The 24,216-nt window shown below is 41.9% G+C and overlaps 2 protein-coding genes across 7 annotated transcripts in view; one reads left to right on the forward strand and one right to left on the reverse strand.

Annotated features, from left to right (window-relative positions):
• Positions 1-21,168, forward strand: part of Nfat (nuclear factor of activated T cells 3) — a 55,196-nt gene extending 34,028 nt beyond the window's left edge. For 3 of the 5 annotated variants that reach the window (XM_076435043.1, XM_076435044.1, XM_076435041.1), the window contains exons 2-6: positions 10,180-10,457; positions 12,726-13,023; positions 14,794-15,312; positions 15,878-16,342; positions 16,783-21,168. In XM_076435043.1, the coding sequence (XP_076291158.1) occupies positions 10,180-10,457; positions 12,726-13,023; positions 14,794-15,312; positions 15,878-16,342; positions 16,783-19,085 (3,863 nt within the window). In that variant the 3' untranslated portion in view covers positions 19,086-21,168. The remainder of the gene's footprint in view (positions 1-10,179; positions 10,458-12,725; positions 13,024-14,793; positions 15,313-15,877; positions 16,343-16,782) is intronic. The other 2 variants (XM_076435045.1, XM_076435042.1) reach the window with 2 other exon arrangements.
• A 371-nt stretch (positions 21,169-21,539) lies between these two features.
• On the reverse strand, positions 21,540-23,788 carry LOC143214278 (endoribonuclease LACTB2). Of its 2 annotated transcripts, none has more exons than XM_076435101.1 (4): positions 23,321-23,788; positions 22,723-22,869; positions 22,002-22,641; positions 21,540-21,771 (listed from the first exon to the last, which is right to left on the reverse strand). In XM_076435101.1, exons 2-4 carry the CDS (start codon positions 22,848-22,850, stop codon positions 21,661-21,663), a joined length of 879 nt encoding a protein of 292 aa, XP_076291216.1. In that variant the 5' UTR covers positions 22,851-22,869; positions 23,321-23,788; the 3' UTR covers positions 21,540-21,660. The 2 variants fall into 2 exon arrangements, with proteins under 2 accessions (XP_076291216.1, XP_076291215.1); XM_076435100.1 differs by lacking the exon at positions 23,321-23,788 and adding an exon at positions 22,999-23,298.
• Between the last annotated feature and the right edge of the window lie 428 nt (positions 23,789-24,216).

The raw sequence follows: 24,216 nt of genomic DNA on the forward strand, positions 1-24,216 counted from the left end.
ACTCCACGACCACTTCAGTTAACCCAAATGACCTCAATCTCCTCAGGAGGCATTGAAGTCTCTGCTTCGGTGTGAACCACGCGTCGATTCCTCTCTGTTAATATTTCTATACTTCTGTTCTATAAAATTAATTTTCAATATTAATGTTATTTTTAAATAATATTAAATTCTCTGTAAAATTAATTTTCATAATTTTAATATTATTCCCTTCGATAACATTTTTATATAAAATTATTTATTGTGTTGGCAAGAAAGTAATTTCGGTATTTTAAGGTGAAACAGATCCGAATTTTTTATCCAAGCAATGAACTTTAATGAATAAAATATTTTCCCTTTTGTTCGATGATCTTTTGCCAAAAAGAATAAATAAGAAAATATTTTATTGATTAAGGTTCATCGCTTGAATAAAGAAATTCGGTTTTATTTCACCTTGAAATACCGAAATTACTTTCTTGCCAGTCCAGTAATTTTTCTTGATCCCTTCAAACATCTTGGGAAGCATCATCTCATACCATTCTTCACGAGAGGAACCAAAATGGCGTCCAGCGTCCTCTCTCCCGAGCAGATCTTTCCCCAGCTTCTAATTAATGTCTCCATGTTAGCACTCTATGTTTTCATTGTCTAATTGTTCCTGGCTTCTGCAAACGTCCCAGGAAAACAAGATCACCGTGGTTTCATATGAATGGGACAAAGATGGCGTACAGTTTCAACGTGTGTCCCCTCTTCCCGTGAGTATCGCCGCTCGTTCAAGCCAGCTCTCTACTCTAATCGGATTCCGGTCGCGTCGCCAGTTGAATCAACTGTACTGTTAGCCGAGCGTACTAGCGAGCCGTATATTACTCAACTATGTGTACATGTGCATTCTTAATGAGCGCCGGTTCACGCGTCGAGTTCGCGCGAGCGCGCCGGGAGCACATGTTCGAACACGTGCGCGCGCGTTCACTACCGTGCCGCGAGATTCTATCGAATCAGCTCTGCTTAACTTATGAAAGACACTGCCGAAAGATCCTCCAGATAGCGGCAACACATTTCTCCATTTGCAAACAGTCGGATGTGCCTGAATGGAACCCGAGATTCCACGATCTAATCGTTCCAAACGGTTCTCCGAAAATTTGCGAAATTCTTCATGGACTCTGAAACTTTGTCACATTAATTTACCAGGTGGATTAACCTACCACTACTGATCGAATGACCGGTCTCATACTTCTTATTTTACAACTATTAAAATTATACAGCTACTTCTATGGGAAATGTTTCCATGGGAAATAAAAATTGTACACGATCCAAGTACATACAGTCTTGTCATTTTTGTAAGGTAAAACATTTTCATCGATTTTAGTGCTTTTGTTACTGCATTTGCAATTAATATTTTTACTGTTCTAGGTTTTAAAACAGTCTAAACAAACATTCTGGGATTCGTATTGAAGTTCCCAATTTCCCAGCAATTCTGTATTCACTGTATACTCCACGATTAAATATTGATAAGGGATGGTGCAGATGGAAGATACAGTGGGTGTACAAAGTATTCGTACACCTTTTAAAAACTAATCACTTTATAGAATTGTACCAAACGACCTGTTTTTTATAATCAATTACAAGTTTACGAAATGATATGCGAAAAAGATTTTCCAAAAGTTATAATTTACTAGGTTACATGCAAAAATAAAAAGGCATTTTTTAAAACTATTTTATTTGGGCCCATAGAAAATTTAAAATATATATTTTGTAGATCTATAGCAGTTGCACACACGGTGAAAATTTCATCGAAATCGCGGTTGACGCGGGAATACTTTGTACACCCACTGTATGAAAATTCCCAAGGTCCCTTTCAAAATTTGAAGAAAAGGTTGTTCCGAGCCCGAGCGACGAGTTTTATAAAAATTTCACGTCTCTACGAAATTCTGTGCTGGTTTATCAGACTCGTTTTCGTAACGAGTCTTCCCGACAACGAACGAATCGGAATCGCCGATAACGAGGCACAGCCAGTTTGTTTCTACTGCGATTACGTAAACAACAATCGACTCGTCGACGAGCATTCTACACTCGGCGATGAGCGTAATGGATCTGATTAAAAACCGAGAGTTGACTCATTCTGTGCGTAGACCGCCGATAATAATTGGTAGAACCGCTACCGTACGTTAGATTCTACAACCGCCTGTTGTAGAATCAGAATCAGCCCTGATAACAGCGAGTTCTTCTGATAAAGAGTTAATATTTATTTACCGAAATGTTCGTTTCTTTTCTCTCCCAATGTCCGTGATCCACGGTTACCAAGGTCGGAGGTTATCATTATCGATCGTTTATCTCACCGTTAATATTATCCGTCACTGTGTACACAACGATATCGATACCTGAATCGACGCGAAATCTATCTCGGGCCTGGGATCTCAGCAAAAACTCGGGAAAAACGGCGCAACGGTTTCGTAACTCGGAGAGGAACTGGACTGGACGTCGGTTTTTATCCGTCTGAACGCCTTCTGTCGCCTAGATCTCTTCTACAGCCGCTCAACGAGGTCGTGCAGCTTCCTTTTTTCCTCTGGCCTCTACACTGTTACTGGGTTACAGCTTTGGTGGCGATGATCGTGCTCCGTTTCGCCGGATTCTGCGAGAAAGCAGCGCTTTTCTTGATTACTCCGAAATGGTACACATTTCTCTTGCAACCTTCGGTAACTAGAATTGCTTTCACGTATTTCTTTAAGAGGTGAGAGAAATTTACAGTCATTGTATGATTGCGTCCCCTATTTTGTTGGAGTTTGTGAAAATAGGCATTTTTCCTTCATTCTTTTAGGTACCATTTTTTTGCAATTTTGATAGGAAGAATCTGTTTTTGGTTGAGACAGAGGAATTTTGTAAAAATAAAGCGTTGCAGCTTTGGTAATTAAATATTTCTTTAAGTTTATTCTACCCCTAGGGTAGAATCTGTTTTTGTTTGAGACAGAGGAATTTTGTAAAAATGAGGCCTTCTTGCAACTTCGGTAACTAGAATTTCTTTAAGATATGGGAGAAATTTACATTCATTGTATAATTGCATCCCCTATTTTGTTGGGGTAGATTCTGTTTTTGTTTGAAGCAGAGGAATTTTGTGAAAAGAAGGCCTTTTTCTTAATTATTTCATATACGCTTTCTTTCGCAATTATAATAACTAGAATTTTTCTTTTTCGTTAGCCATGAGGGACAGAGATTGATTGCCCACATTCTCTACTTTGCCAGGATTCTGTAAAAGTGGTGCTTTCTCGGAACTTCATGATGCACGATTTCTTTTACACCTTTGAGAATTAGAATTTCTAAATCATTAGTCATCCTCCGTGCGACACAAGGAATTAATCTTTATTGTGTACATACATTTATTATAGTAACTAAGTATTCATAGCAGAAAATAGAATTTTTTTTCGGTTCAGAAGAAGCGAATAACATTCATATTTTATGTAGATTCTGTTTGAAATCTTCGAGTCTGACTCAATATCACACGTCAAGCGATTAACTGATAAGTGATTGAAGAGTGTTAAAACGTTCAAGACCGACACAGCCTGAATGGTAATGTAGTTGCCATGCAACAATGATTAAACGTGGACATGTGAATATTAATTTTTAAAAGGCTACATCCGACACTATCATTCCTCGTTAATCAAACGCAATGAACGGGGTTCAATATTTTTACAACGTGATGTGAAAATTCATCTTCATCGCAGCAGCCGGTTCAAGAAGCTTGGCTTTTACCGAATTAAATCTTAGACTACAAACACATTCTGTTAGAACCGGATTTAAAAAATTCAAACAATGTCGAAGGAACAAAATGGAGGATAGAAACATCGTGTTCTACAACTGTTAGAGGCTTTCCTGTCCAAAAATCGTTCTAGTATCTCCATTTTCGTGGCAGTATGGTACAATTCGAGGCACGGATTGTCGCGGTATTAAAATTTGGATCCGAAGAAGCGTCCTCCGCGTTATCGAAATCACTTCTCCACCCCTTATCGATGCCTCGAGTGTCGGCGATACCAACGTTTATCTGTCCGCGCTTTCTAGTCGCGTTTTTCTTTCCTGTACCCTTGCTGTCTGGAAACGTATCCCGCGGATTTCACGGTCTTATCACGGCCTCCGGAGAAGGCTATCGCCATTAAGTTGGCGGAGTGTCCACGTGTCGTTTCTCGTCCCGCGAGACGATGACCAAAAATTTCTCGAGAAGCTGTTTTTGTCAGTGTTGCTCGCCGCCCGAAGGGAAATGACAGCGTCTAGATGGCAGTGGTAACGACAGAGAAGGGAACGACTGGCCACGGTAAAATCGAGTTTTCGAAGACTCCAGTGAAAGTAGGGGAATACCGACGATAAGAAACTACTGTATAGTAATGGTAAGGAGTTAGGACGTTTTCGCCTAGACGATAGATTAACTGACTATGCTACCGGACCTGTCTATCGCCACGGAGATACCGAATTTTGGACACCTACGGAAACTAACGAGGTTCCTACTGTTATCTTTCTATCGGATGGGCCTGAAGCAATACCCTAATGGTAAGTTATTTAACTTGGAATTAGGTCGACTATCTAAGCTGAGTCCAGAAACAACATCACTGCCTTCCGGCGTACAAGCTATGATCAGTTTTGTACTTTTGTGTTAGCGCATCTAGTGCAGTTCAAATAAACTCGATGTGGCCTATGGTTCATCGAGTATTCGTCTAAACCGATTGCTATTTACATTTTTGCATAGATAGAAGATGCCATAGGAGTCCAGAGTGTACCAGACAATTTTATATTTCCTAGTGTAGGAGCTTTACTTCTATTTTAGGTCCTGTTTCAGGAAATTTGGTGAAATCCAGCCGGATCAAGAATTAAATGTTTTTGATTCGGTACTTATTCAGAACCTCCTCGACCTCGAAGAGCGTCTAGCATTTAAATTTTGATTCAGATAATAGAACATAGAGGTCTCTGCTGGGTCAAAGGTTCTGTTGCCACCTAATCAGCAAAGGCTTGATAAGCATTCGTTTTCGACTTCTCCGGAGTCTTGTGGCTCCATAGGATACTCGGCCCTTCGAATTCAGTCAGTGAAGCAACAGAAAGTGCTGAGTATTCGGTCAGATTAATAGCAGCTGATCTCCGATGATCGTCGAAACCGAACCAGATAAGATTTGGTCAGTTCAGAGACCACTCAAGCCTATAAATCTTTCGTTAGGTATCACGAGTAGATAGAAAACGATGTATTATCAGCTGAAAGTTGTTCTTTTCTGGTAATTATGTAGGTTCAGTAATGATGGACACCGTGTACGTATGCATAATATTCTAACGGCAGGTACAAGCTAGAGAAAATATCGCAATTGAAAATTTCCATCCCCTGGTTGCAACCCCTATTTTTACATTCTCTGGATGATAAACCGTTTCCTTGTGTTTTGGGTTAATTAATATTGGTGTTTTTCATAAATTATTAACTTTTCGAGTAGAAGGTAGGCGGAATATGACGATTGAAAGATTCCATCCCCTGGTTGCAACACTTATTTCAACATTTTCTGGATGATAAATCGTTTTCTTGTGTGTTTGGGTTAGTTAATATTGCTGTTTTCCATAAATTATTAACTTTTTGAGTAGAAGGTAGGCAGAATATGACGATTGAAAATTTCCACCCTTAAACATTCAACCCTTGTTCCATTGCGTTTTGGATTAGTTTTGCATTGAATGAACAGTGGCACTGACAATTTCTTGGTGATAGCAAAAAGAGAGGAAGCCTGGCAGTGTGCCTTACTTCCGGCGCCGATCGTACACGATAAGGATCGAGAGAATCGATCGCCGGCGCAGGTAACAATATCCTTGAGACTCGAGAGGCGTCGTAGTTAGCGCGCGGCCCGACGCTCTGTTTACAGTGTAATAGTAACGATGTTTATCGATCCTGTTATCGGGAGTACACTCGCAAATGCACGGAGCCTCCACCAGTTCGAGGACGAACCGAGGAGACGTAAATACACAGCGTAGGAGAGACCGAGGGAGGCCCTAATTTCAGAAGAAAGGACGAAGAGCTGTTTTACAGTCCGTCACAAAAGTTTTTTCGCTTCACACGAAGTCATCGAAGTTTTCAAAATGTCTCGCCCTTCGAATCCCTCTGGCTAGTACAATTTAACCCTCCGATGCCTCGAACTCTTTCGAAAATAATACTATTTCAAAATATTACAAAAAATATTATTTTCGGAAATTCTTTTGATCCATTTAGAATTGATTTACGTTCACTACGTACTACTCTTGCGATATGCAATCGGACGGAAATTTTCGATGGTGTGATTTTTCCTGCTATAAAATTATAAACCCGGCTAGCAGCGACTCCAGCGAAATTTATTTCGACAGAAGCGCCGCGCCGTCGCGATTTTCCGAGCCGATCATTATCTCGTGCTCATTATCTTTATTGTCGGCGACGTTTCGTACCTCACCGTCTGGCATCGCGTTCTCTCGATCCCCTTGGGGCTGGTTTCCAACGTGTCCGTCTCGTCTCCTTTTGTACGCAGTATTCTCGCTAAGGGTTGTTATTCTTGCAAACGATATGAACCATGTCTCTCGTCTAATTTCCCTGTGCATCCCTAGAAACAAGTCTGATATTGTTAAGGATTCTTCGTTTACTATCTCGTCGCAGAAGGGTAGCAATCCCAATCTCGATTTATATTTTTGGCGTGTTAAAAATAACGATTCCGTTGTCTCAAATTACCTGTTTCCTTTCACATTTGATAAAGATAGTTGTCAGACTGTGATCGTAAACCAATTAATCACTGATTCGACGTTGTAGACACGTGGATGAAAGTCAACGCGTCGAACAAATAATTGATCGAAACAGCGAACGATTGTGTATTCCGTTTTCCGAGGGAGATATTTTTACCAATTTCAAAGTGTTCGTCCGCAGAGGGTTGAAAAATAAGCAGAAGGTTGTTGCGGAGGAATTCGTGGCGCGCAATGCAAAATGCAGAAGCTAGAATATAGTGACGCGAAATGATCGTGGTGCACGATGGAAGAACAACCGTGGAGGAGGGGATGAAAGTGAGAAAGAGAGCGGGGAGGGAGACGAAAGAGAGAGAGAGAGAGAGAGCAATATCGATCTATCTATAGAAGCTCGACTACTGGATGGGATAATTGCGTGGGGTTGAAGTTGCAATCGCGAATGCAACTGGTGGTGCGTGGGAGGTGGGCGGGGGAATTCAGCCCCTTCGCCCCTCGCTGCGCGAGCAATAGGGGGTTGGGCAGGCCGACGTAATGGGCTGGTGCACACACGTGCAGGGTGCATCTATGTGATCGTCGAGGAAAATCACGGGACGATGTCAACGACCCATGTTTGCGACGATCTTCATCGTTTCCGACCTCGTCTGTCGTCACCTCGTGGTTACCTCGTCTCGTTATCCCGCTTCTTTCTGTCCTCGATCGTTGACGCAGAATTTAATTACCCCGTGGCGGATGAATTTTTTTAACGTCGCCAGGTGCGACATTCCGACGGTGTTGTTTCTATTCAACCCTTTTCAGAGACGTGTCTCTCGAAGACAAAGGCCGGCAATGTCGGATTACGTAATCGATATACGAACTCGAAGATTACGGTTATCGGCAGCCTGTTAATTCGCAGGTTGTTCCGGCCGAGTTTCCCACCAGTCGAAGTACCGAAATGCATTCGATGCAACGTGCAACACTAATTCGCAAGGCACACCTCAAAGCGTTCCAGGGAAGGCCGCGTATTGAGAAATCAGTTTAACCATCGACTTCTAAAATGTTCACGTGCGCAGCTCTACCGAGAATTTCAGAAAGAGTCAATAAACGCACCGAACGTTTACAAACATGATTCTTCTTGCAAAATTACCGCAGAAAATTCGCTGAAAATCCTTTCGATTTTTCGTACATCAGTCTCACCGATCTGCAAGAGAAACGAACGTATATCTTTACTTTGCATCAAGATGAGTAGCGTTTGTATATGTACGATATAATTGAGATTTAGGCATTACTGCAGCGAAAAACTGTGGAAACGAGGAGGTCTTAACTGTCCGCTCCATTTGTCCATTTGGCGCCTCATTAATCGCCGCGAGATAAACCGGCCGCTTTTTATTCCGGCTGCGTAGCGACCGTCGATCGTCGATCGGACTTTGTACGGGTTCGATGTCTCGACCGCTCGATATACCCGGCGGAAAAACGAAAATCACGAGCGGCCGACTAAAAATCACCAGCGACGCCGAGCTCCGGTTACTTAAATAGGTTTTCCTCGCCGCGAAATCGGAGGATCTCGAACGAACGGTGACAATCGACCACCATTTTGACATTTTTATTTAATCATGATATTTGGTCCCCTCAGGGTTTCAAAAATCCATTTACCAACTCTCCCCCTCTTCCACTCTTACTAATGACTAATTTCAGCGGGACCTACTGTTTATCGCGGTGGGGTCCGAACCACCTTCATTTTTACATTATTTTATAATAAAATATATAAAAGAAGTTTTTAAAAATCTCGCTTATATTAAAATGCACTAAAAGGGAGAAAATAATTTTTTTCCAGGTTCTCCATAAAATATCGAGTCCAGTTGAATGATTAATAATATTTGTCCCCAAAATTTTAAGCAATTAGTTCAAAATTTCTTCTGTTATAAAATTAGTGTCGGAATAGGTAGAAAAATTTAGTACAAATTTAAATAAAATCGTGACATTAGTGACTATAAGTAAAAGCGTGGAGCGTCCACGAAGATTACGTCAATCATTTAAAAAAAAAAAGACAACGTCAAAGTTTAGCGCTCCACGCTTTTAATTTTATAGTCACTAATGTCATGATTTCATTTAAATTTATATTAAATTTTTCTATCTATTCCGACACTAATTTTATAACAGGAGAAATTTTGAACTAATTGCTTAAAATTTTGGGGAAACATATTATTAATCATTCAACTGTACTCGGTATTTTATGGAGAACCAGGAAAAAATTATTTTCTCCTTTTTAGTGCATTTTAATATAAGCGTGGTTTTTAAAAAGTTTTTTTTATATATTTTATTTTCTACTTTTATTTTTTATCGGAAGCAAGTGTGTATGTATACAAAATTTCAGCAAGATTGGACTATGGGAAGAGGTTTAAAATTCGATTACAAGATTTGAGGCATACAACAACAACACGGCAAGTTAATATAGGCGTGGTAATGGTATATGTATACTAGTTCTCCACCGATGAACCACGACCCGGCTCGCGGTTATGCGAAATGTTTCGGGTCCCGCTTCGGCTTTGAACTGCGACTCGAGACGCGCCATTCTCCGTATTGTTATTTGTTCGACCGTGATCGTGAATGCAGTTTTCTGGTAAACGTGTTGTTAGTACCAATCTTTGATCAATAATTCTTAATAATTAATTAATTTTATATTTTATGCAAAATAAAAATTGTCTGCATCGATTGCACGAAATAGAAACTAAATAGAATGTTGTTCCTTCCCTTAATGATTTTAATATAGGAGAGAACATACTTTGACATCTTCAATTTAAAAAATTTTTCAACAATTTTGTATTTTATCTCCTCAATTTTGCTATAAGTGCATAAAGATCCACAATCTAGTGATCACGAATTAAATTTAATATTAATGCACTGCTTCTCTTGATGTTCACTATAAGCCCCGAATCAAGAGTAACTAACGAGGCATTGTTCAATTTGAAATGGTGTTATTCTCAATCCCCTTTACATTTGGTATGTAAACTATAAAATGATTAACCTTGATGTACCTTGCAGTGTTCGCAGACCAATGTGCGATTCTTTCTTCCCATTAGCCTTGAACTTCGGCAAGGGATCAGCCATTGTCCCAATTAACTTCTTCATGCCCCGTTGTTCTCCGTTGCAAATAATATCGAACCGCGTTCTGAACTATTGTTGTTGAGATCACTTGACCCATGAATGGTCCTGGTGGTCCACCGATTTGTATTGGGCGCCCCCTTGTTAGGGCCATTAACGCAGCCTACTTCAACGAGATTTCAGGGGGAGATTATGTGATCATCGCGATGGAGTATGTAACAGCTTGAATCATTCCGGATCTATAGGAAGATGAATATTTCTATTCGCCAATTGACTCGGTGAAGAACCTCCTTGAATTTCTTTTACGCGAAAGACCAAAGAATGTATTCTTGGTCTAAGAAAAGCAATTTCTGTTTAAATTTGGCTGCCATAAGTGCAGAACGATAGACTGATTGTAGATGAAATTTGTTGTTTCAGGTAACAATGCAGGCGGTAGATCATCATCGGTGACAGGATCGGTTCAAAGGAGCACCGTCACGTCGAGCAACCGCGCGCACTCCGCCAGCCGAAGGATCACCCATCAGCAACGTCAGCAGCAACAGCAACAGCAGCAGCCGGCCAGAATACCCTTGGGATCCTTACGAAACTCGGATGACCACGTGCCAAGAGCCAGCTCGGCACAGGACGTTTGCGATAACTCGAACGATTCCGGGCTTGGCTTCGAGGAACGTCAGCAACATCTCACCACTGCAAACGTTCGTAACTTTTAATCGATCCCAGACCTCTCGTCTCACTATCTTGTCTACACTGTATAGATTACACTCCACCACTTGGTCGGTGCATCGATTGCGATCCTTGAACCCCTTGCTGTATTTTAACTAGTCATCAGACTCGTCATAACGATTTTTACAAAGTTTAACAAAGTCTACGATGAATAAAATTTTTGATTCGTTTGTAATCAATAGATCTTTATGCATTTATAGCAAAATTGAGTAGATGAAATTCAAAGTTGTTGGAAATTTTTTAAAATTCAAGATGTCCATATATGATTTCTCCTCTATTGAAATTATTGAGGCAAGAAATAACATGCAATTTGGTTTCTATTTCGTGCAATCGATGCAGACAATTTTCAATTTGCATAAAGATCCGCAGTCCGGTGATCAATATTTAAAATGCAAAAAATATAAATCTTCTTTTCTATTCTACGACATTTTTGGGAATAAAGACGTTTTAATCATTGTAACTGTAAAGAAAATGTTACGGCAAGGGGTTAGAAAGGTTGAAACCTCCAAATATTATCAATTTTGTCCCCTTAAAAATTAGATAATTCAACCTCCTACCTACCAAGAAGTAGGTAAGTTAGTTAAGTTCTCTTTAACCTTCTTTTCATCCGTCTTCCCTCGACTGAGGAAATAAAAAGCTCGAAATAAATCGATGCAATGACTATTCCGTCATTATTTATGTATAAACATCAGTGATCGTCACTGCAGATGCGCCAAGAGTATTATCAACCTCTATCGTTGTGAAACTGCATTGCATTCTTCGCGTTATCTGGCGCCATTGACACTCCTGGTGAATCTACCTGTATTTTTACAACGTCAGCAATCTCAACAACCCCATGCACAATGAAGAATAAATCGTCACTCCGTTCTATCCATCTCCGTATCATTTTTTAACATTCGAAATTCCTGTTGGCAAGTCAACTACCCGCCAAAAGAGCATCGAAACTATTGGAAACGCTTTTTATCGTGGCTTCGATCGATGTCGATGCGATAATTCACTGGCTAACTGGATAACTCACTGGCTGGACGACTACGTGTTACGCAGCCTGGATTGCATTTTAACAATCGATATTCGCTGTATCCGCGATATATTGACGATAATTCGGGAGCTATTTAAATACTTGGTATTGGCCCAAAGTATTCTCGTGTCTTCTGTCCGCTGTTCGTTGGCTCGAGCTCTGCGACAAATAGTCTCGTTAACAGTGGCAAACTTTCAATACATCGATCGCGATTTTCGAGTTCGCTCTTCGGGAATGTATCCTCGCGCTTTTCTCCGGAATTATGTATAATTAACCAACCCCTAAAGAAAAACCCTCGCTCGGTTGACCCACTCGATAACATAAAAGCATAATTAGCTCGCATTCAACCCCCATTTTCCCAATTGGATTTACCTCCCCTCGATACTAAATTGACACAGTGGTGAAAAATCAATACGATGGATAAAGTAGAACACTCTGTAAATTTCTTCTTTGAAAATGAAAGACTAAGATGATCATCAGACAGCGGATCTTTATGCAAAATAAAAATTGTCGACCTGAATTGCAACATACTGGAATGAAATGGAGATTTATTTCGAGTCTGAACATGTTTAATACGTTGAAAATAATGTAACACAGTATTTTTAAATGCATCTGATGTTTTCACTGTTTTAAATTACGCCTACTCATTTTTGTAATAAATGCATAAAATCCGCTGTCTAATGATCATTCACTTCCCTCGGCGAACATATTATCTAGAATCAGAGAAAAAAGTGTCGAACTGGGGATGTGCATCACGAAGAAGGGCGTGCACACAATGCCAATGTTCCCCGATACCATCACCCTAACTCACGATCTCGCGGTTCCCTTTACAGACGAACCCCGAAAAAGTCCATCGGAGTCTCGATTTTCTCGAATGGTCGCGTAGCAAACGGGGTCGAGCCTCCATCCCCGAAAATGTTTCCCAAGAGAGCCTTCCCGAAGCCCCAGAAGCTTCCATCCCCGGTTAGGTTACGCCATTGCGGCGTGCGTGCATGTGCAAGTGTGTATTCTAATGCGATCACTTGTCGTGCCCGTTGTTGATTTGCCGGCGTCGTCGACGTCGACGTCGACGACACCGACGACCGGTCTCTAACGGTAGTTGAACCCGGCCGACGACGACGGGTGTTCTGATTCGTTAAATTAAGCCGGCAACCACCAACGGGCATGCACGCGCGCGCACAAACTCTACACGCTATCAATCTCCTCTGGTGTTGCTTAACAGGCTTGGAACGGCGTCGGCGAGGAGGACTCGAAGAGGAGGAAGATGGACATCAAGCTCGAGTCCGAGGACGCGAATTTCGCGTTCCCCGAGGTGGCACACGCCACCAGCCCTGAGGCCAAGACTGGGAACAGGACCACCGCGAACGGGAGCATAGGATTGGCCACCATCTCCACCAACAGAAACGGGACCGGGTCCGGACGAGTCGTCGACGTACCCAGGACCAGACCCGCCATAGGAGTACTCGCCAAGAGGACACCCCCTGCTCACCAAGGTCCACTCTCCCTCACTTCTCAGTTGTGTACGTGTGGTACTATGAATATGTTTGCTAACCACCTTCGTTGATGCTTCAATGTATCTTCCTCGCAAAAAGGATTTGATCATATTGATCCTAGCATGAATGAAGGTGTTGTTCTGGTACCCTAGCTTCTGTAATATCTGTCACACTGTTGTTTATTAACCCCCTGCTTACTATCATCTACTCACTCTCGCCTGTCAGTTGTATACGTGTGCTATGTATGTACTATGAATATATTTCCTAATCATTTTTGCTGATGCTTCCATATACATATAATGTATTGGGTTGGCAACTAAGTTCGTTCGGTTTTTGTGATTTATTCCAATGTAAAAAAAAACCGAACGAACTTATTTGCCAACCCAATACATGTTGGCTCGAATTCTTGGTTTTAAAGAAAAAGTCATGCTTGTTGAACGTCACTGTTAACCCTTTGCAGTCGGAGCTATTTTAACTCGAACATTAAACATTTCGTCCTACCTAGAATATTTCCATTCTATATAATTTTTCTCATTTTATGGATATGAAATTGATGTAACATCTCGTGCAATACTTAAATGTTTAGTAATCGATTAGATACCAACACCAACATATTTAATAATCTGTACAATATTTTGGGGTTAAAGTGTTCAAAACCAATCTTATGTGAAACTCAGTAAGTCGTTTCTTTGGAACATTGCACATTTTCCCGTAAAGAGGTGCTTATTGCGTCGTTAGATATAGCGGCACCGGGGAATTTACATGGAGATTCGCTTGTTTGCATCCGGATCGGGGCTACAGATTTTCACTGACTGCTCTTAGGATCATGCGAACTGATAACCTTCGGCTCACGCGACTTCTCCGCGCTCACATTTTCACATGAATCGTAACGCCAGCCGAGAGATAAATCCGTTTCCGGCGAAATTATTCACCTCGTCGCTTTTACCATGAAAATACGTTATCGCGGTCCCTCGAAGACTATCCTACTTCGTCGATATCGTTCCCATGATATCGAACGCGATATCGAATGTAGGTCAAAGAACATTTAATTGGTCCAATTCAACAACGAACAGTATCTAACTTGAAGAGCGTCGATATTCCCTTCGTTTCTCGAACTTATTTCTCTCTTTAATCGAATGCTATCGCGATAGCTCTGGTAGCATAAACTAGGTCATCGTCAATTGCATTTAAATGGATATTGATGTCGGAGGATCGCTCAGTTGACAAATTATACTCCAACAGTTCTTGAATTTCGTAAAATCAGTCCGACATGTAAGACTTCTTTTGTCTCACGAGACGTTACAATTAGGTGTTTCGCTTCTCTAAATGTTCAGCATAGGACCCAACTCACGAGCGACTGGGAAGGTATCTCACCATATGTTAAGGGGTAGACTCGTTTCCAGCATTGCAAGGATTCTCATTTCTCGATAATGCAAAGATGAGGTTTTTCAGCAGTCAAAAGCGCTAGATGAAAGATCAATCTAGGCCGCAGTCGCCCGCAAAAGTCCTATTTTTAGGACTTTGCATTAATAATTGCGTTACTCGTAAAGCTGCGACAGCTACATACTTCCGAATAATGCAAATTACGCCTCGTAAACGTAAAAATAGGATTTTTGAGGGCGACTGCGGCCTAGATTGATCTTTCATCTAGCGCTTTTGACTACTAAAAAAGCCCATCTTAAGATTAGATGTTCTGCATTTTTGTACAGTCGTTGTAGAGCCGATCTCATGAGCCACTAAAAAGTTTCGATGCGAAAGTGCAGCATTTTAATCAAATTGATTTTCTGCAATGTGCAGGCAGCGCTTCCTCAGATGGAAAAGTGCAACTGCAGATCATCTGCCAGCCGGAGCAACAGCACCGGGCTCGCTACCAAACGGAGGGTTCGAGAGGAGCGGTGAAGGACCGCACCGGAAACGGATTTCCAATCGTGCGTCTAGTCGGTTACGACAAACCGGCGATTCTTCAAGTGTTCATCGGCACGGATCTCGGTAGAGTCGCGCCGCACATGTTCTACCAAGCCTGCCGCGTCAGTGGCAAGAATTCGACGCCCTGCGTCGAGCGTAAAATCGATGGAACGATAGTGATCGAGGTTGACATGGATCCCACGAAGGACATGATGGTCACCTGCGACTGCGTCGGGATTCTGAAGGAGCGAAACGTTGACGTGGAGCACAGATTCCCCCAGGAGGCCAGCATCCGTCAAGGTCGCAGCAAGAAGAAGTCGACCCGCTGTCGCATGGTCTTCCGCACGACGATCACACACCCCGACGGCACCTCGGAGACGTTGCAAGTCTGCTCGCAGCCGATAGTCTGCAGTACGTATCGCGAAACTCATGCGAATGCCAATGGTCATTAGTAGACTGCGGATCTTTATGCATTTATGAAGAAATTGCTTGGGTGAAATATGCAACAGTAAAAGAGTAGAAAAATTTAAGAACATTATATTATTATTTTTAATATAATAAAGTAGTTACTCTTGCTTTCTACGATCAATGCAGAACATTTCTATTTGGCATAATGATCCGCAGTCTAGTCATTAGGGAATCTAACGTCTTTTCGATTGTTGCTCATTGATTTAAAGCAGCGGTTTCCAACCTTAATGCTGCTACGCCTCACCTTTCATTTTTTTCATAGATGCTTATATTTCATAGATGATTTTTCATAGATTATTACAAAAAGAAAACGAAAGTTTTGTTAAAAAATCTTGACGCCTCCCAGACTGGAAGTTGCTGATTTAAAGGGTAAAGAGTTATTCTGATTTAATGTGTGTGCCATCAATATTATTAGATTGATTGTATGTCGGGGAAGTGTATGAGCAATTTAGTAGATATTTTGCGCGGGGTTCTATCGAGTATCTTCAATCTATCTGGTCCCTTTCAGCTCAACCTCCCGGCATCCCAGAGATCTGCAAGAAGTCCCTCACCTCCTGTCCCTGCACCGGCGGGCTGGAGCTCTTTATCTTAGGGAAGAACTTCCTGAAGGACACTCGTGTGGTGTTCCAACTAGACAACGACGATCTATCGAGTAGCATGGAGCAGCACTGGGAGTGCGCGGTCCTACCTGATAAGGAGTTCCTGCAACAGACGCACCTTGTTTGCGTCGTTCCTGCCTACAGACGTCAGGATCTAGCGCCGTCGGAAACGGTCAGTGTGAAACTGTACGCGGTGTCTTCTGGAAAGACCAGCGAACCCCATACTTTCCTCTACACCGCCACGTCCACGCCACCGGAGCCATCGGTGGGCAAAGTCGAACCCCTAACGCCGCCTCTGTCTACAGCGAACGGAGACAGCAACCTCGCGACATCCCCCACGACAGTGCCCCTCACAACAGGTGTAGCAGCTAACAGTGAGTAGATTTTTCACTCGTGTGTCAACCGGGTACCCATTTACTGTATTTCTTTCAATAATTTGTTAATGTTCCTCTAAAAAGTATTATTCTAAAAGTATATTATTATTATTATTATTATTATTATTATTATATTATATACGGACCGAGGTCCTTTTATACAGATGTGTACAGTTTTGACAGTATAACTGATATGACAAAAATCTTGACATAAAATCTTAACCTAAGTCTTAACTAAAGTAAAATTAATTAATTAATAATATATTAATTTATAGTCTTATCATGAGAATTTCTGCAAACATGTTAAATACAGAAAGGTTTTAAATATTCTATACATTTCGGTTGACTACATAAGGGTTAATCTTGAATCCTGAACTCTGTTTCGAGATAATCTCACCTTGTCCCCCCAACTTCCTCTAAATAAGATTTCGATGTTCCAGCTCTGATCAGCCAAGCAACCGCAGGAACGCCGAACTTCTTGTCCACGATGCAGCCGCAGCAGCCGTCGTCTCAGTCGAGCGAATCTTTGAAGAGCGACCCGAGTCCGCCGCCGGTCACAGCCTCTTCGCAGGTGACGCCGGTGATGATGTGGGCGACGCAGAGTACCAGTTGCCAGAATTCACCGCCGGACGTGATGATGCCACCCCCGGCTATGGTCGCGAACACGCTTCTAAACCGTCGATCGTCCTCGAACCTTCAGTTGATCCTGCCAGATAACTTGAAGACGGAGGTGCTGGACGAGAACAGCGAGAACAGTATGATCAGCGAGAACAGCATGCAAAGTACACCGACGGCGAATGGCTCGTCGGGGACCAGCCCTCTGCAGCAGCTCGTCAACGAGAACTCCATAGAAACGTCGCAGACCAACATGATCAGATCGGTGCCTGTCGCGTCGAACAGCTCGCCGGTGCAAGAAGCAGTGAATATCCTGGGCGTAGTCGATTTGATGCGGAACCAGCACTCACTGTCGATGGTGACGTCCCACCAGAACAACTACGGAGGTATGCACGAATCGTCTCAAGTCAAAGTCCTAAGTCCCAATCATATCAACAAAGATACTAATACAATGTTGACGACAGACGGCAGTCCCAACGGAACCCTCCAGGGAGGAGGAGTCGTAGACCTTCGAATGAAACACCACCAGTCGGAGTTCACAGCCCTCTCGAATTTCACCGTCACTTCTAACGGGCAGCCACTACCTGCGCAGAGTGGCCACAGCGTGGAGAAGTATCTGAACCACATCGAATCGAACGCGAAGGAGGCTGAGAGTCAGGAGAACGACTACGTAGCTAACATGCAGCAACGTGCTTCCATAATCGCCTCTGGTCGACAACCGCAACAGGCTCAAACTTCCAACATGCTAGCCTCCTCCAATCAAGGCGTCAAGTTGGACAATCTGGTGAACACCACCGCGGAGGCGCATCAGCTGGTATCGCCGCTACGAACTGTCAACCCCAGCAGCAACACTCTGATGAGCCATGTCGCTGTGAACGACCATGAAACGATACCGAGCCCCCAACAGACCAGAACCAGCCCGCCGATGCCGGTACTCTTGGAAGCGCTCATGCCACCGCAGACTGTTCAACCCCTAGCAAACGGTGCTCCGTCAGGTTCACCTCCAGCAGTGCAAGAACAGACTAACGGGGATAGTTTATTGACCAGCATCAACGCTGCGTTGCTACCGTCGATGCAAGAGCAGCCAGTGTCAGCCAACGGTACATCCTCCGCTAGCGTACCACCCCACAATCAATTGCAAGTCACAAACGAGACTATGTCGGCAGCGGCTGATCACATACCCCAGATGCAAGGTTTGATTCAGCCGGATGTTGTAGCGATGCAGCAAGTGCAACAGGTGGAGCAAGTTGTGGCACAGGCGCAGCAACAGGTCGAGCAAGTAGTCGCCCAGGCGCAGCAGCAAGCGGTGCAGGCGGTGCAGCAAGCGCAACAGCAGGTCGTTCAGCACGTGGTGCAACACGCACAAGTTGTCCAGCAGGCTGTGCAACAAGTGCAAGCTGTTCAGCAGGTTCAGGCTGTGCCGGCGGTACAGCAGGCTGTACAGCAGGCTACTCAGGAAGTGGTTCAGCAAGCGGTTCAGCAGGCGACGCAGGAAGTGGTACAACAGGTTCAAGCTGTTCAACAGGCGGTGCAACAGGCACAGGCTGCCCAAGCAATGCAGCAGGCAGTTCAACAGGACATCGGTTCCATGCTGAACCAACCAGCTGGCTTTGTCGCTGAAGCTAGCTCCGCTCTCGCCAGTGGGGCAGCTCAGGAGCCGTCTCAACAGAGACTGACCACCGCTGCTGAACAGGCGATTAATAACGTAATCACTAACGCTACTCAGGACATCATCAACACCATCGTTAACGATAGATCTATACCCATTACCACGACCACCGCGCACGCCATCATTGCGACCAAGAATATCCTGAATAGCGTTGCCACTCAAAGTGCCCAACTGATGAACTGTGCCATGGAAGGGATTCTGCCGAAATCCCCTTCCAGCCAAAACAACATCGTCGAACAAGTTACAAGTAAGTCGCCACCGGTCGCCATGCCTGTCACGCCCAGCAGACAAAATGTGAACCCGCCTATAACGAACGCCGCTGGAAACGCAGCCGGGACCACTATCAGAAAACAGGAGGACGGCATGCTACCGCAAGAACTGACGTCGATGTCGGATCACGATCTTCTGAGCTACATCAACCCAAGCTGTTTTGACCCGCAGAACGGTTTTCTTATGTAGTGTTGTTGTATTCTTTTCTTTGAACATGGAATTTTATATACGGTATTCGAGGTCCTTCGAATACGTAACGAGTGACTAATCCCAGCCAATCGGATAACGTAGTTATCCATTCGGCTCGGTACAAGCTCTATATATCTGTGCCACATTGTCGTTTCAGACTTTGTATGTGATAAAAACAAAAAACAAAACAAATCCGCTTTTGTACTATGAAAGAATGGACGAAGTTTGCCACCACCTTTGTAATCGAATCGACGAAACTATTATCATTGTTAAGTAAGACGGGCGCACGAGAGCGCGACAATTAGGGTTTCTCCTCCTTTATTCTTCCTTTTTTCTACGAGTTGTCCGACGTGATAATTCATTTTATTTATCTTTATCGACGCCTCTTGCGAATCCAGGTGCCTTTCTTCCCCATACCCCATTATAAATGTATAACTCAGAATTGGTACTTCCCTTTTATTTTCTTACAGAAAATGAGTTGCGTTACCGTGCTTAGTAATCGACAACGTACTGACCCCACGCAACTCTAAGTGGAGCTACGGAATTGAGTGTAGCGTTCAAGAAAAACTTAAGTTTCCCTGTACCCTGAAACGGTTATACTTGAGTCATAGAATTCATAAATGCATTCTTCTCCTCTCCAATTGTCTTGACTTGATTTCATTACGAAAGAATGGATCATCTTGTTGTTTGACGTCGTTTCTATTATATTTTTAAGTAATAATATATATATATATATACATATATTTCGTATGTTGTTTAATAATTGAATATTTTTGTTGATAATTAATACCAATAATACAATATCATGTGATTGCGTTGATGGTTATCGATATACTAAATAGGTGTATATCAAAATGACAGAGAGAGAGAGAGAGAGAGAGAGAGATTATATTATATGTCAGTACACGAGGAATAATTAATATAGAAATATATATCATTGATTATCAAGAAGGGCAGTTTTAAAAACTGGTGGAAGTGCTGGTCAGTACTGTGTTAGGTGTTTTTCAAACCTAGGCTCATCTTCTCATTTCTGAGAGTACTACCTATTCTCCGATAGCATTGGCTAATTTCAAAGTCACTATGTTTCTTCTACTCATGCATACTCACTAGGCACGCCTCCAGTTGTATATTTCACAACAATCCCTGTTCTATCGAGTATACAATCGTGAGCTGCTTTACCACGTTAACAAAACGTGTTATCCAAAGTCTTCGTTCACCTTGAACGTTTTTATCAATAGTAACTAAAAGTCTGTCTCTCATGTTTAGTTCTGGTTCGACACCATTCAATCTTAGAGCTGCCTATTTTACAGTTGACGTCATAGACTTATCTTTATTACCTTGCTTAAACTCAGCACTTTCCTAGATGAACGATGCCACGAATACAGTGTGTTTAGTGTTCATTAATGGAAATGGAAATTTGCATACCTTAACTCCCCCGTACCTCTCTTTACTTTCCTAAAATCGGATTCTACATTATAGACTATCTTGGAAGCAAGTTCCAGAGCTAAATGATCTTTTGCGAAGGGTCAATTCATGAACGTAGTCAACACAGTGCCTCTTGAATCCTATTTGGAGATTTTGACAATTGAGGTCAAGCCCTGTGTGCTTGGTGATGAAGGTCGTCAGGTGTGAAACCTGTGATCCAGGCTTGGAACCAATAAGCTCGTAGACAGGCTGGCAGATGAAATCGTGCAGTTTGTCCAAGCTGTAACGTTCTATGAACTTATAAAGGCTAAATCCAAATAAACGATTAACTTCTATATCATTGAGATATGTAAATTATATATATAAATTATATATATATATATTTTACGTTTACCCAAAGAAAGAAGCAGGTAATCGGACAAAGTGAGCTTATTAAGAATATAATGAGAATATTATATATTATATATTGTAACATCAAGTTACGCGAGGGTTTCTCCCTTTTGTTCAAGAAGAGGGGTGCTATATATATGTACCGTGTGTACGAATACTCGCCAACATTAATCTAGTAAGAGACAGATTTTATAATGAAAGATATTGAAACATTTATTGTTGTGATATGTCTTTGTAGCAAAGAAAAAAAATATATATATATGAAACGTATATATATGCATATATATGTACATATATAATTTTACATCGATCATCTATTTGCGTGTCACGTGTTTTAGAGGGTCATTTTAAAGACAAAACAAGAGCATGAACACTGAGCATGCATTTAAACAAACCGATCATTGTACTATGTGGTATGTACTTTCGTGAAATTATAAACATTTACTATACACTGTACCGTACGCACATTTGTAGCGTCGTCAGCTTATTACATCGAGAACGAAAAATTACAAGCATGTATAACTATCATTTTATTCTCCTGTAAGTTGAATAAATGTTTCACAGCATTGCTTTTCCAATAATTTTCTTCAGTCTACTTGGGTATGGAATTAGTATAGGCTTAATAAAGCTATGAAAGAATAAATTACCGATTCCATTTATTTCACGTTAATAAATAAAATTTTATAATAGTCACTATAATTGTTAACGAAATTTTTAATTTTTAATTAGATATAATTATTTGCCTAAGTTCGTGACATCGTTAACATTGCCACTTTCCTTTCTCACCCTTCACTTTTCCTTCTTTCAGCAATTTATTCAAATGGTGGAACACATTGTAAGCTGCTGCTTCCCACATGATCTGCGAGGTATCCTGGAAACATTCAAATATTTAATATACTAGTAAAAGAAGTAGATAATTCAATATTTCATTAAAAAAGATCTGTTCAAGGTATTGAGACATCAACGCTGAAACTATTTAGTGGGAATATATACTCTTGTAGTTTTGTTACAAAACTGGCGAAGAATTGGAGGATTGGCTTTATCTAAGGATAAGCTTCCAAGATATCCAATGAAGATTAGAAATACTGTAATAGTTATTACCGCGTATATATGCTTTACAATGTCCATCTCTGACAAAGTACTGGTCTTGGAATTCTTCTCTAAAACACCTAAAATCTCTGCTTCCCTTTTCTCTCTATGTTGAATATAAAACTTAATAGTGGCTTCGGCGTCTGTTATGACCGACCCATGCCCAGGGTAAATCTGTTGAGGTTTCAATGTCAACAACTTCTTCAACGATTGTAAGTAAGTATATAGATCCTCAAAAATAGCTGTTCTCTCCCCAAGAATGCAATCTCCACTGAACAATACTCCGTCATCCTGGAGGAATAGGGAAGCGTGGTCTGTAGTGTGTCCAGGAGTATGTTCAATCGAAAGCTTGGCGCCTTCTACTTCCACTATTTGTTTATCCTTTAATGGTTGCCAATTAGTTGCTTTTTCCATTTTGCTTGGCTCTTCTGTATCTTCGGAAGACCTGGGTAATTTCCATATAATACTGTGTACTGGAGGATTTATAGCGTTCAGCATGTCCTGTACTGCATTCGCTCCACCAATATGATCGTGATGCCAGTGCGTTATTATTACATGTTCTATTATAGCTTGTTCATCTTTCAAAACCTGAGATAATACTTTTATGTATTCACCAGCAGTTTTTGTTTCTCCTGTGTCAATTAATATACGTCTACGAGAAAACGTGTTATTGCGTCATACTATAAATATTTAATTCATTACACTAAGAGATGCATTTTAAATAGGTACTCACTTGGATCCAGTGCCCACAAGGTACGTGTTCGTACCTTGTAACGTCATCGATCCCGGATTACATCCTAAAATTCGTATCACTTTCTTCGATAATCTTGCGATTACGGGCAAATTAACGAGTGGTTTCATCGTGACAATTTGATCGAAACTGGAAGAGATTGTGATGCTTTATATATATTTACTCGATACACACGTGCACAATGACGCGCAATGACGCGTGAGTTGGTCTACAAGTGTAACATGACTTTTTAAAATTAGCGGAAGATATGTGTCTTACAATGTTTATCTACAACTTCTATGTACAATTGAACATTGAACATTGAAACCCATTTAGGTGGTAACACTTGACAACGCGTCATGATTTCATGATAGTTATGCGTTGGCAGTTTATTTATACGTTTACAGTTTACAGCTCCCAATTAGAGGAACTGCTAAAGGAAATGATTGACATACTGAATAATGAATTGTATTGCATCATGAATACTGCAAATTGCAGCATATATAAATGTTTGATCTATCCGTGCCTCACTTCTACAGATATACATATTGTATGTATTTATATCGAATATTCACAGGTTACACCTGTATTTTTAGGTTACCTTGGAGTATTCAACAGGTGCTAAACAGTGGGTAAAAGGGATCAGTTTAAACTTTATTTCATTAAACAAATGGGAGCACAATTTTATACATTTTAAAATTGACTCGGAGAATCCCTGCAAAATCCAATCAATTTTGCTCAAGACGGACGGGTTTCCTCAATTTTTCGAGATATCTTATTTCCCCCGACGGCACACCGGCTCGGTTTCAGCCTGGCACCTGTGCACAAAAGGGCGCGATTTTCACCTGCCGAGGGCTCCGAGCAGCTCCGAGCCCAGGGCCTGCCGGCCGGGCTAGGATTCAGCCGATTTGCAAGATTGCAAGGGTGCGGGATTCGCGTTCTCATTGTGTGATAATACAAACACGGGTTTTTTCAGTAATCAAAAACGCCACATAAAGGTCAATCTAGGCAGCAATCGCCCTCAAAGGTCTTATTTATTAACTTATTATACTTTTGTCGGTAACAAGGGAGACTGCTACGCATTTGCAAAGTACTGTCATATTGATGCGACCCGCCCTGTGTCGCGCATGCGCGAGAAAAGTTGGGCCCAATCGAAGCACTGATTGGCCACATTAGTGTGATACCGTGCTGCCCTCTCAAAAACAGGCTGAATCCCAGCCCGGCCGTCAGGCTCTGGGCTCGAGCCCCCGGCAGGTGAAAATCGCGCCCTTTTGTGCACAGGGGCCAGGCTAAATCGTCCTGATTTGGTCTCAACGCTGAGGCATGCGTTAGCCCGTAACGTGTCGGGCTGGGGCTCGGCTAGTTGGGTCCGGCGGCAGACTGTGCTGTCTGGGTCGTTAACTTCAGCTCTCAAATGACTGAGATTTTCTACAGGAATGCATTCTAAAATCGACTCAAATTTGAGTCTTCAAAAATTGCAAAATTTCGATTTGAATG

The sequence above is a fragment of the Lasioglossum baleicum genome, chromosome 12 (assembly GCF_051020765.1).
Source record: "Lasioglossum baleicum chromosome 12, iyLasBale1, whole genome shotgun sequence".
NCBI lineage: Eukaryota > Metazoa > Arthropoda > Insecta > Hymenoptera > Halictidae > Lasioglossum > Lasioglossum baleicum.